The 14,754-nt window shown below is 33.9% G+C and overlaps 1 protein-coding gene across 3 annotated transcripts in view; it reads right to left on the reverse strand.

The window, feature by feature from the left end:
* Positions 1–6,680: 6,680 nt before the first annotated feature.
* Positions 6,681–14,754, reverse strand: part of LOC122038411 (uncharacterized protein YfhR-like) — a 40,102-nt gene continuing 32,028 nt past the window's right edge. Inside the window, exons 6-8 of one of the 3 annotated variants that reach the window (XM_042598155.1) lie at positions 8,331–8,424; positions 6,970–7,154; positions 6,681–6,839 (exon numbers count right to left, since the gene is read on the reverse strand). In XM_042598155.1, coding sequence (XP_042454089.1) covers positions 6,823–6,839; positions 6,970–7,154; positions 8,331–8,424 — 296 coding nt within the window. In that variant the 3' untranslated portion in view covers positions 6,681–6,822. Of the gene's footprint in view, positions 7,155–8,330; positions 8,425–14,754 lie in introns of all 3 variants that reach the window. The other 2 variants (XM_042598154.1, XM_042598156.1) reach the window with 2 other exon arrangements.

Below are 14,754 nucleotides of genomic sequence, written 5' to 3' on the forward strand. Positions count from 1 at the left end.
CTTATTAATATTCGCCTATTTCCGATATTTTACAGATAGAGACTTAGAGTTGATCCTTGATGTAACCCTATCTTTATTGGAAATGCTTCAGTTACTCCGTCTGAAGTCTTTACTCTGGTCGTTACATCCTTATACATATCCTTAATTAGTTCAATATATGTTACGCTAACACCTCTCTTTTCTAAAATTCTCCATATAATTTCTCTTGAGACTCTATCATAAGCTTTTTCTAAGTGAATGAATACCATGTGTAGATCTTATTTTTGCTCCTGATATTTTTTAATTAATTGTTTAAGAAGATGTATAGCTTCTATTGTCAACCTTCCAGGCATGAACTCAAATTGATTTTCTATCACTGTTGTCTCTTTCCTTAATATTTTTTATATTACTTTTTCCAAAAGTTTCATAGTATGACTCATTAGTTTAATACCCCTATAGTTTGCACAATTTTGTACGTCCCCTTGTTCTTATATAAGGGAACTAGAGTACTTATCCTCCATTGACCAAACATTTTTTTCGTTTTCAATATCATGTTAAATAATTTTGTAAGTTATTCAATACCTTATTTCCCTAAGCACTTCCATACCTCTATCGGAATATCATCTGATCCAACGACTTTTCCATTGTGCATCTCATTTAAAGTTTGTTTTACTTCTGAAGTTTGAATTCTAGAATAAAAATTAAAATTTCTATGCTTATTTGACCTAATTAAATTACCTAAGTTAAGTTGATCACCTAAACCTTTATTAAAAAGTTGATGAAAATATCTCTTCCACCGCTCTTAAATTTCTCCATCATTTACTAATACCCTACTACATTCATCTTGAATACATTTTATTTGGCTAAGATATCTTGTTTTCCTTTATCTCACTTTACCTATTCTATAAATGTCTCTTTCCCCTTCTTTTATATTCAATTTTTTATATAACTGTTTAAAAGTTTCATTTTTTACTTCACTCACTACTTTCTTAGCTTCTTTCTTGGATATTATATATTTTTTAAGTTTTCCTCGTTCTTACAAATATATAATTCCTTATAAGCTATTCGTTTTTCCTTCACTTTCTCTTGTACTTTCTCATTCCACCACCAAGATTCTTTACTTAGTGGTGTATGTCCCTTTGACTCACCGAGTACACTCTTAGCTACTATTTTCAACTTTGATACCATCTTATCCCATGTTGTTTTAGAGTCATCGTATATTTCACCTAATACTTGCACTTCTACCTTCTCCTTAAATATATTTTGTTTCCCATCCTTTAACTTCCACCACTTAATTCTAGGAATTGTATGTATTTTATTTCTATTGATACTATGTTTGAAGCGTATATCCAACACTACTACCCTATGTTGGGTAGTTAAGCTTTCTCCAGGGATGACTTTGTAATCTTTACAAATTTTTCTATCCTTCTTCCTAACCATAAGAAAGTTAATTTGCGATTTATTATTCCCACTTTTGAATGTGACTAAGTATTCTTCTCTTTTCTTAAAAAACGTATTAGCTAATATAAGATCATATGCTATCGCAAAATCTAATATAGTTTTCCCTTCCTCATTCCTCGTTCCAAACTCATAATTTCCATGTACTCTCTCATATTCCTCATTTTTTACTCCGACATGCTCATTTAGATCACCTCCTATTAAAATCATTTCATTTGGTGGAATATTTTGTTATATTTCATCTAAGTCCTCCCAAAACCTTGATTTGGTAGTTTCATCTAATCCTACTTGTGGTGCATATACGCTAATTATGTTCATAGTTTCTTTCGCCACTATTATCTTAAGGGCTATAATTTTATCCCCTTTTCTAACTACTCCTACAACTTCATCCTTTAACAAACTATCTACAATAATACTCACTTCATTTCTTGCTTTACTCTTTCCAGTGTACCATAACTTAAAACCTGAGTTCTCTATCATCTTTGTTTTCTCGCCTGTCCATTTTGTCTCTTGTACACACAAAATACTAATTTTTCTCCTAATCATCATATCTACTACCTCCATTGATTTACCAGTAAGAGTTCCTATGTTCCATATTCCAAATATTAGATTATTAGTTTTCCTATCATATTTGTTCTTATCCAACTTATGGTGTGAGAACTCTTGCCTATTTAACACTACACCCAAGTTCTCATGGAGATGTAGCGATCTTTGCTGAGACGTTACAGTCGGACCCTGTAACGCAAACTCTTACATATTTATCACTACACCCGAGTTCTGGAGATGTAGCGGTCCTTGCCAAGACGTTACAGTCGGACCCTGCAACGCGTTCCTTCAGAGGGACAACCTAAAATTAGCACAATAGTTTAATGGATTCATTCATTGAATATTTGCCATAGTTTGACGTTGGCTGACAACCTAACACAACCCTCCTCCTTTATCCAAGCTTGGGACCGACTATGACCGGTCGTCATGGGCGGAGTGTGGCGGAGATGTAGTGGTCGGGAATAATTGAATATAAAGCAAGAAAATATAATTTTAGGTATTTTGAGAATATAAAATATAAACTATAGAGATGAAAAAATTAAAGATTTCTTTTTAAAGTGTGATTATAAAAATCATTAAAGGTAAAAAAAATCGAAAGAGCTTCTCAAATTATACAAATCATTAAAAAAGATGTTCTTTTTCAAAAGACAGTCAAAAGGGTATCCCATCATGTGTTTTGTAATCAAAATATGGTAAAAAAAGTAACTATTTTATTTTAATCAAAATTATTATATACAAATACTATTATATCAAAATACTCTTTATCAATTTTATCAAAATTACTTAAACTTAATCAAAATTACTTTAAACTAAAATCACTTTGAAACCCTTATAGAAGTTATTAAGTAGTTACTATATAGTTGTAAAAGCTATTAAGTAAGCTGCTAAACCCTAAATCATAAAATCCTAAACTCTAAAATCTTTAATCTTAAATTTTAAATCCTGAATACTATTATATAAACATACTTTTATTATCTTCATCAAAATTAATTAAACTTCATCGAAATCACTAAAATTGGTTTAAAAGCTACTAAGTAGTTGCACATGATTATAATTAAATCCTAAACCCTACCTCTTAAATGTTAAAATATTTAACTCTAAATTTTACACTATGAATACTATTATATCAAAATACTTTTTATTAACTTGGTCAAAAATATTATCACTTTATCAAAATTATGTTGGTGCTGAAAACACAACATTTAACCTAGAGTTTTAATATATGACTAAGGTTAAAGTTATGTTTGTTGTGATCTAACAAGTTAGTGTCAAGTGTGCAGGAGTAAATTATTTGACAGTGATAAAGTCCTGGTTGGGGGCCAGGCAATAACTAAAGTTCTAGCGGATCTAGACAACTGAAAACTTGATTGGAAGTCAAGTAAGGGAGCAAAATTAGACAGTCCAGGCGACTAGCTAGTGATAACTCTCGGCAAGAAAAATCAAAGAGTCCAAACGATCGTATTTGGGTCGGGGCGATTGGAGCAACTTCCAAGCGGCTGAAGATGACATTATCCAACGATTCAGGCAAGTCAAGTCAAGAACTGGTTTGACCCTTCTCTACGCTACCGGAGGGCTTCCAGTCAATCGGAGAATGTGGATAGTATTATCTATTGGATAGGTATTGTAGCCACATCAATACTCTCCAGGTGACCAAGGAGGTTCCAATCGACCGGAAGTGCCATATTATCAACAGGAGAGGGCTATATAAAGGGCATCGAGGTAAAACTTTCAATACATCTCAAGTCACTCATTCTTGTGCTCGTGCTCTAGTGTTCTCATGTTTTTTTGTGTTGTGACATGCTACAACTTCGCGCTTCAACATTGATCGACAACATCTAACGTAACTTTTCATTATTTCTTGTGTTGTCATATTTGTTTTATTTGAGCTTAATTTTTAGATTCTTTTTCTGTACGATTTCTTTTCTTCAAAGACTTTCTGGAAAGGAGAAATTAAAAATAAGAATCACTTATTTTAATTTCCCTGTGTGTAGATTATACTCTGATTTATAAACTGCTGAATCATTCTTGTATATTTATATATCTTGTCTTACTTCATCAAATCTATGCAAGTTAAATTATTTTCATTGTGTTAGTTTATAGGATTAAGTTGTGTGTAAGTATTAAGTTTTGTGTTAATTTATAGGATTTTTTAATTTTTTTAAATGATATTTTTTTGTTTTTTTGTTTGTTTGTTTGTTTTGACGAGGAAAAGAAGAAAGTGTCTGTCATAGAAGAAGAAGATGATTTAGTGATGTACATATTGACTTGTATGGATTGTCTTGACTTATTTTTATGGATTATATTGACTTGTTTTTATGGATTTGATATGTAAAGTACGTAACTTATTTATTTGTTTTAATTTCTGGATTGATATGTAAATAGGATGTGTAGGTAACCTCTTGACTTGTTTTGACGTATGAATTTGATATGGATTTGGTTTAGAATATAAATAGGATGTGTATGTTGTGAAATATGATGTGTTGGATGTATATATTAAATAGGATATGTTATATAAACAGGTTTGTAAATGGTTGTTGATGTATATTGTATTAACATGATAAAATGGAGAAATGGCTAAATTCTAGCCAAAATTTTAATATTTTGGGATGAATTTGGCAAAGAATTATTTTTTCATCAAATTATCATAAATTATTATGTATCACAAATCTACGATGAATCTAGAATTCATCATAGATTTAGCAAATTAGCATTGTGATAAATCTATATTCATCGTAGATTTAACAACGAAAATAATATTTATCACCAAATCTGAGATGCAATGAGGATTCATTGCAAACTAGATTTTTTGACTTTTCATTGTCAAATCTACGAAAAAAACTAGATTAGTTGTCAAATTTGGATCGAAAACATATTTTCATCGTAGATTAGCATTTGGCAACTATGACGAATTTCAAAATTATAATGAATTTAGCAACGAAAATATAATTTATTGTAAATTCTATGTTTTCATTGTAGAATTTGACAACACCTTTTTGCCAAAAATATATATATATATATATATCGTAAATTTATTTTATGATGATTTTTAAAAAAAAAAATCATCATGAAATTTGTCCCAAATTATTAATTTTTTTGGGATAGTGTAATATTATAGATTGATTAATTGTAGCTTTTTGCAGTGCGACCAAATGCTACGTAATATATATCCGATACTAGCTCTCCCCCAGAGGTGTAGTACAGCGCGTCCAAATACTATACAATATCAATATATATCCAAAACTTTCCTGACTAGTGACTCATCCTACACTCCCGACTGGACTCATGAAGACGCTCGACGATCACTTGACTCGGCAACTCAGTACTCTCGGTGGTGCTTGGCGACACAATCGACTCGACATCCTAGATTGGCTCTTGATGGTGCTAGCCTGCTAGGCGACCTTGGCAAAATGTGGAGGCGATGCTCGACAGCCCATCTGGCATCCCCGAATCTTGGCAACCCGACAACGAACTTGTGGCCCATTTGGCAACCCGGCCTAGGTTCTCCCAAAATATTTCCCGATATCCATGACTCCTCTACAGTAGGTGCTCACAAAATATTTCCCGACTGGACACCCATTCGGCACTCCCGACTGAGCTCACGAAGGCGTTTGACGACCCATTCAGCAAACGACATTGTGAATTGGAACTCTAAGGTGATCGGTGAACAACGGCCCACTCAAGGACTTGACGATTCACTTGACTCAGGGCTTGGACACTTGGATGGACATGGAGGAAGCACTACTATCTTGCAAGAAGACCGGAGGATAAAGAGGATAGACGTGATGCACAGAAGGTCTGGAGGGGGCTGGGAGATGTAGGGACACACCTCCCTTCGCTAGTTGGGATTCAAGCTAAATGGTGGCAGTAGGCTCGGCACCCTACCAAACATTCATGTGACAAAAAACGAAATCGTTCGCCTCCAACGTTTCCACCGCATCCGACCTCAGGCCATCACGAGAGAGATAAATCATTACAGCCGAGAGGGCAAGTGGTGATGAGATGAATTATACAAGGTCCAAGGATTTACACTCCAACAACCCTGTGATTTGATCCGACGACCTCATGTGACAAACATGCCACCACTTATCATCTCAGAACTCTACCAGACATTCATGATACACCATCTATGACTGCTAGGGTACCATAAGATGTTTGATGGCGGTCCTTTAGCAACCGAGTTGGTATACACAAAATACAAATGCATGTCTAAGAAGTCTAGATCCTTACTTGGATATAATATTTCATCAGACATGAGATGAGCATGGGCAATGGCGTAGCCAGCTTGAACAACTGCCCTGGGCTAAAAATGCTAAGCCCAGTAAAACTTAACCCAGCATAGCAAGGTTGAAGCTTAAAATTACTGGACATTGCTAGGCTGAACAACTGGCCTGGGCTAAAACTGCTGAGCCCAGTAAAACTTAGCCCAGCATAGCAAGGTTGAAGCCTAAAATTACTGGGCATTACTTGCTGGGTGAGGCCTAAAATTGCTAGGCATTGCTAGGCTTCACTGGGCTAGAACCCAGCAAAGCCCAGCCCTGACTACGCCTTTGAGCATGGGAGTATAGCCACTTGTGTGTGTTTGGTATATATATATATATATTTATATACTAATTCTTAGTGTTGCTGTGCTAGCAAACATTGTTGTCGTCGACCTAGGAAATCCTCAATCAATAGTAACATTACTCCATAAGGTTTTTTATAATGCCACTCAACTTCTCAAGCAACTGAACGTTCATAATTGTGCAGGGCCACTAAACCATGCCCGAGATTACAATTAATTCTAAATTCACCGGTAGTCTCTTCGATCAGAAAATCTCAGCAACTTCTTCAGTCAGTAGTCTAGTCACAACATTTATCTTTAACCATGGCAAAGCAAAACCCATGCAGCAGACATCGATGTTTCCCCATAAATCAGTTGCACGATTAATTAGTATCATCTGTTTTTATCACACAGTTAGAGATTACATTTCTGCTTTTCTGTCATACCTTTGAATACTTGACTGGATTTCATGAAGTCCAGAACAACTGAAGCCAGTTCTTCCAGATGTGCAGTATAACAATGGTTGGCACCTTCCATAATATGTAATTTGTGGTTTGGAATGAGCTTCGCAAACTGCATTGCATCTTCTGCCGGAACAGTTTGATCTTTTGAACCATGAACAGTCAAGACTCTGAAACAAGCAGACTTATACTTATCCAAAAAAACAAATGTTCGAACAGTGGAACTGATAAGAAACACCAATTATTCAATGTAAAAAAGCATCCAACCCCTCTTAAATGAAACAATAGGCACATTTATAAAATGGAATTATAGGATGAAACTTAGTAGTCCATGCGCATGTTTATAAAAATGCAATTAAAAGATGAATGTTAGTAGTTTTAAATAACTTCAGCTTAAAACAACTTTAGATCAGTGCTGATGCAAATAATATTCTTAGACGTTAAAAGGTACCGAATCAATTACGTATGTGCGAATGACAAGATATCCATAGTCTCTACCTACATGAAACCAGTCAACTAAAAAGTTTCCTCAAACTTCAGATATAGAAAAGGTTCCTAAAATTGTCAAAAAATAAAAAAATAAAAAAATAAAAAAAGGCAGAAACTAGAGATAAATATTAGACAGTGAGTACCATCCTTTTTTATGTACCCTAAAGCTTTGTTTCTTACAGGGGAAGGAAACAATTAGGTAAAGAAAACGGTAGAAAAAAAGATCATATATAATATTTTCTATATGTTCTTTTCCTTTGATGGAAGGAAAGAGTGAAAAAAAAAGTTTTAAAACATTATTTGTCAAAGATAAAAAAAAATACATAAATGAAAAATAGATTTTAAAACATTATTTTTTTTTGTGAAGTTTGGATTTAAACTCCATTCCTTGCAACAGTGAGTTTTCGGCTCAAATCATATGACAGGATATATATAAAAAGTGAAAAAAAAAACTTTTGCCAGTGGTTTCTTTTCATCAAAGGAAATGGGAACAATTGCAGCTGGGAAAATATATTGTTTTTTCCTCATAGGAAACACTCCATGACAAAAATCATTCAGCAAATCAAAAGTTCAATTCAATACCACCAAGTAAGACAAAAACAACAACAACAACCAAGCCTTTTCCCACTAGGTGGGGTAAGACAAACAAGACTAGAATTTTATACCATTCACTAACTGCTCTGACTTAACTACATTGAAATTCCAAGTAAAATACAGGTAAACATGCCTACTGTGTTATTTAATATATTTCAAATCTGAAAAATTGTAAAAGAATGGCCTCAACACAGATCCATACCTGAATTGGATTTCCCGGGTCAATGGAAAAGGTATAAGAAGATTACAGAAACTTTTCTAACCTGCATTTCTTGTCAATAGAATGGCATGCTATGCACATATCAGTCTCTAGTCTATCCTTCAGACTGTCTTCGGTGACCCTATACTCAAAATTTCCTGCGGTATAATCAGAAAAAAAAATATGCCTAATCTTAGCAATACACCAAATGCACTAACTGACCACTACTGCCACTGGCAAAGAAGATAATTGACAGAAAGGAAGAAATGAAATACAGCAGGAACTAAAATTTATGCATCAAGTTGTAGATACCAACCATAATAGATTTACAAGAATTATAATAAAATTGAAGCTGTTGATTATATCTTCTTATAAATATAGACTCGATCAGATTGATAGAATGATCATTGAGATCCCCAAAAAATATAGAGATAGGACTCATAGTTGTCGTGTGAAAAAAAAATGAAACAATAATCAATGGCCAAACTAATCCTCAAATCAGCCCTAAATTAAATTTCTTGCCTCCACAGCCTCACAATCCCAAGCCTTTGAACCCTTCAACCAACAACTCTCCCAACACTGGACCAATTTGTTGGCAGCTCACTGCTACACCAGTTTTTTTTTAACATCAATCAGCAATTCCTGCTTCTCCTAGCAACCAGTGTGATCCCTACACAAACAATAGCATCCAATTTATCTCCCTTGTCTTTAATCTTTTCACTCTGACTTTGAGGTACACAATTGACCTCTCTTTGTTGTTATTGACTTAATGTGGTACAACAACAACAACAACAACAACAACCAAGCCTTTTCCCACTAGGTGGGGTCGGCTGTATGAATCCTTTTACGCCATTGAGCTCTATCTCCTATTATATCATCATCTATATTTAAATAAATTTTATCTTGTTTTATTGTTGCTAACCAAGTCTTTTTTGGTCTTCCTCTTCCTCGTTTTATATGCATGTTTATCATAGTTTCACATCGCCTAACTGGAGCATTTATTGGTCGTCTAAGTACATGTCCATATCTTCTTAAACGTGTCTCTCTGAGTTTTTCCTCAATAGATCCAACTCCTACTTTCTCTCTAATGCTCTCATTTCTTATTTTGTCCATCCTCGTATGTCCACACATCCACCTTAACATCCTCATCTCTGCAACTCTCATATTCTGCTCATGTGCTCGAGTCATAGCCCAACATTCAGCTCCATATAACATAGCAGGTCTAACTGCGATTTTATAGAACTTACCTCTAATTTTAAGAGGTACTTTACGGTCACATAAAACACTCGACGCTCCCCTCCATTTCATCCATCCTGCTTGTATTCTATGTAAGACATCTCTCTCAATCCCTCCATCATTTTGTAAAAATGATCCTGAATATTTAAATCTCTCGGTTCCAAGTAACTCGTCCTCTCCTATCTTAACAATTGTTTCATTACTTCTAATATTGCTAAACTTAAATTCCATATATTCCGTCTTTAATCTACTAAGCTTAAAACCTTTCCCTTCTAGTGTTTCCCTCCAAGATTCTAGCTTAGCATTTACTCCTTCACGTGTCTCATCTACCAAAATAATATCATCTGCAAACAACATGCACCACGGTACTGTGTCTTGAATGTGTGCAGTGAGTTCATCCATAATTAATGTAAAAAGATAGGTAGGCACATTTTAAACCCTATCTTTATTGGAAATGTTTTGATTACTCCACTAAGTCTTTACTCTGGTCGTTACATCCTCATACATATCCTTAATTAGTTCAATATACACTATAACACCTCTTTTTCTAAAATTCTCCATATAATTTCTCTTGGGACTCTATCATACGCCTTTTCTAAGTCAATGAATACCATATGTTTGCTTGTTTTTACTCGATATTTTCAATTAATTGTCTAAGAAGATGTATAACTTTATCATCGACCTTTCAAGCATGAACCAAATTGATTTTTCATCAAGTCTCTTTCCTTAATCATTTTTCTATTACTCTTTCCTAAAGTTTCATGATATGGCTCATTATCTTAATGCCCCTATAATTTGCACAATTTGTACATCTCCTTTATTTTTATACAGGGGACTAGATTACTTACCCTCCATTGATCGGACATGTTTTTCATTTACAATATCAACTTAAATAACTTCATAAATCATTTAATGCCCTACTTCTCTAAACACTTCTATATCTCTATCGGAATATCATCCAATTCAACTGTTTTTCATTTTGCATCCCATTTAATGTTTGTTCTACTTATGAAGTTTGAATTTTCCAATAAAAATTTAAATTTCCATATTGCTCTAACTTACTTAAATTACCTACACTAAGTCATGTAAACTTTCATTAAAAAGTTGATAAAAATAGCTCTTTCATCACTCCTTTATTTTCTCATCCTTCACTAGTATCCTATTTGATTCAACATTAATACATCTTATTTGGGTTAGATCCCTTGTTTCTCTCTCTCTCTTGCTTTAGTTAATTTATAGATATTCTTTTCCCCATCTTTTAAATCAAGCTACCTATACAAATGTTCGAAAGTTTTATTCTTGACTTCACTCACCGCTTTTTTGTCCTCATTATTGACTATTGTCTACTTTTTTAATTTTCTTCGTCCTTACAAATATATACTTCCTTATAAGCTATTCGTTTTCCTTCATTTCTCTTGTACTTTCTCATTCCACCACAAGATTCTTTACTTAGTGGTGCGGCCCTCTTGACTCACCGAGGACACTCTTAGCTCTATTTTCAACTTTGATACCATCTTATCTCATGTTGTATTAGAGTCATCGTATATTTCACCTAATGCTTGTACTTCTACCTTCTCTTTAAATATATGTTGTTTCCCATCCTTTAACTTCCACCACTTAATTCTAGGAATTGTATATATTTTCTTTCTATTGATACTATGTTTGAGGCGTATATCCAACACTACTACCCTATTTGGGTAGTTAAGCTTTCTCCAGGGATGACTTTGCAATCTTTACAAATCTTTCTATCCTTCTTCCTAACCATAAGAAAGTCAATTTGCGATCTATTATTCCCACTTTTGAATGTGACTAAGTGTTCTTCTCTTTTCTTAAAAAACGTATTAGCTAATATAAGGTCATATGCTATCGCAAAATCTAATATAGTTTTCCCTTCCTCATTCCTCGTTCCAAACCCATAACTCCCATGTACTCTCTCATATTCCTCATTTTTTACTCCGACATGCCCATTTAGATCACCTCCTATTAAAATCCTTTCATTTGGTGGAATATTTTGTAATATTTCATCTAAGTCCTCCCAAAACCTTAATTTGGTAGCTTCATCTAATCCTACTTGTGGTGCATATACGCTAATTATGTTCATAATTTCTTTCGCCACTATTATCTTAAGGGTTATAATTCTATCCCCTTTTCTAACTACTCCTACAACTCCATCCTTTAACAAACTATCTACAATAATACCCACTCCATTTCTTGTTTTACTCTTTCCCGTGTACCATAACTTAAAACCCGAGTTCTCTATCATCTTTGCCTTCTCACCTGTCCATTTTGTCTCTTGTACACATAAAATATTAATTTTTCTCCTAATCATCATATCTACTACCTCCATTGATTTACCAATGAGAGTTCCTATGTTCCATGTTCCAAATCTTAGATTATTAGTTTTCCTATTATATTTGTTCTTATCTAACCTATGGTGTGAGAACTCTTGCCTATTTAACACTACACCCAAGTTCTCATGGAGATGTAGCGGTCCTTGCTGAGACGTTACAGTCAGACCCTATAACGCGAACTCTTGCATATTTATCACTACACCCGAGTTCTGGAGATGTAGCGGTCCTTGCCGAGACGTTACAGTCGGACCCTGCAACGCGTTCCTTCCGGGGAACAACCTAGCATTAGCACAATAGTTTAATTGATTCATTCATGAAATATTTGTCATAGTTTGACACTGGCTGGCAACCTAACGCAACCCTCCTCCTTTATCCGGGCTTGGGACCGGCTATGACCAGTCATCATGGGCGGAGTTACTTAATGTGGTAATAAATATTAATTTTGGATGGTTTAGATTATGCTTCTTTCTCTTGATTTTTCATAAATTGATTAATGTGAAAAATTGCTGTAATTTTTTCAGGACTTAATTATCATTAATTGGGCAAAATAACAATTTCTGTTGTAGTAGAAACAACATATTATGTTTAACTTGATATAGTTATATCAATTTTCTCTTTAAATTGGTGATTTATGGTGGAAAGAATTGATTCCACATTGTCCACACCAAAATAAGGTTGTAAAAGTTCCAAGCCTAGTTAAGCTTTGTGTGGTTCAAGCTTATTTGATAAGGTAACCAAGTGAAACAATGTCGAGCCTAAAATGAACCAAGCCGTTGAAAAGGTTGTTCAAAGTTGGATTGCTTTCTTTTTTAAGAGCTTGTACTTGGTTCAAGCTTGCCTTGAGCTCCATTCAAGCTTGGCTTGAGCTTGATTTGTTTAGATGTTATTATGCTCTCAATTCAAACTTGTTTGATTGTTTAAAATTTTTATATTTTTAATCTTATTTTGTTGATTAATGAGCTTGATATTATAAGCTTATTTATTCATATTGAGAGTTTCTTTATAAATGGATTTTCTTTATAATTGGGCAAATTATGTCTATTACCTTGATCCGCAATTTTAGCTTAGATGCTACTACTACAAAAAATGGATTAAAGTTGCTTTTCTTTTTAATTTAATTTCCAATTTTTTAATATCATTGGAGGTTCATGAAAATAGCTTGCCATTCTTTGAGATAACAAGTAGTTAAGGTTACATAAGCATTGGCAAATTGAGAAATTCATAGTGGTAGAGAATTAACCAAGAAACGAGTATTAAGAAGTCTAGTGACACTCGTTGGAGTTTCCATTATGGGACTATCTTGAACTTATTAATATGCTTCTTCTACCATGATGTACTTAAGATTATCTTGGAGAATGGGTCAACTTTAGAACAAAGAGTTGAGGCAAAGGCCTTTTGAAGTTAATGCAAACATTTCATTTTCTAATCATATTGCATATTTAATGAAGGAATTAGTACAAACTTTATGAAGGGAATCTTTTTATTCAATGAAGCCATAATTTTTTTTTTTTGTAAAATTAATTAAATTGAAATTTCTTTTATGAATGTGACTGGAACAATTAATTTTGACGTATGGCGAAGACTTAAGTTAGGTCATTATTTGATGACTTATAACAAATATATGCAAGAGTAGCGATGGAAGAAGTCCTAGCATATGAAGAGTGACAAATGTTAGGCAAGAAGAAATCTTGGTATGTCGAGGTTAATTAGGAACTTGACTAAACGGAAGTCTCGGCGCAAAAGGAAGAATACCTCAACAAAAGTCTTGAAGAAGGGTATTCTCCAGTGACTTGCCAGATTTCAATTGTGCAACAAAAGTGTGAGTCCATATGGAAATCAAGGGCTAGATCTGGCTCAGACTAAGGCCTTAGAAGTGGCTAAGTCAATATTTTATGTGATCACTAGTCCACTGATATTCGAGTTGACTACTGAGTAGACAACTTAGGAATAAAAAGCCTTCAATTTACTTACGTTGATTAAGCAATCAACTGAGGAGTCGACTTATCTAAAGGAACAAAAGGTTACAAAGATTGTCTTTGTTTAAGAGTCGACTGGTGATTTTTGAATCAACTAGAAATATTGATTAATCTATCAAAGAGTCGACTCATGGTTTCTTGAATACTGTTAGTGGTTAAATGGTTGTAATAGAACCATTAGTTGTTATGGTGGTTATTTTAGAAGTTATAGTACAGAGCAGTCAACTGAAGTGACAGGTAAAGTGGTTGTGCACCAGTGGCCAATAGACTGATGCAAATTAGAATAGATGATTCTAGAGATTTCTTGGAAGCTTGGTTGCTGAGTATAAATATAGGGCATGTTGGCTATGAAATTACATCAATCTATAGCAAAGTTATTCTATCATACTCTCTCCTCTCAAGCTCTCTTCTCTACTTTTGAAATTTTCTTTCACTCTTTTGTAACAAAGGCTTTATAAAAGGTTTCACCACCTTTAGAAGGTTTCAAAAAGGAGAAAATTAATGACATTCAAAGAGTGACCTGTTGAAAGATCATAGGCTCTGAAGTAAGAGCTCAGAGACTATTGAACCACGTAAACAATTGAGTTACATTGTTATCTTCTTTATTTCTTTTACAATTGCATTGTTTTGTTTCATGTGTTTTGCCTTTACATATACTTGTGCTTGTTGCAAACTAAATATTTGTCTAAAATCGAGAAAAGGCTAACCCTTCCCCCCTCTATTCTTCCCTCTTCAGTCCTTCAGAATGAAATATTATAGACAAAGGATGTCAACAACATGAAATTATACAACTTAATTTAAAACATTAGCATTTGGGATTGTTTTATAAAGTGAATACTAAGTTGCTCTATGTGGCATGCCTAAGTACAAATAATTTTTTGTGGATTTTGATAAAAAATAAAAGATAAAAAAATAAAAAAAATTC

This window comes from Zingiber officinale, chromosome 1A (genome assembly GCF_018446385.1).
Source record: "Zingiber officinale cultivar Zhangliang chromosome 1A, Zo_v1.1, whole genome shotgun sequence".
NCBI classification, from domain to species: domain Eukaryota; kingdom Viridiplantae; phylum Streptophyta; class Magnoliopsida; order Zingiberales; family Zingiberaceae; genus Zingiber; species Zingiber officinale.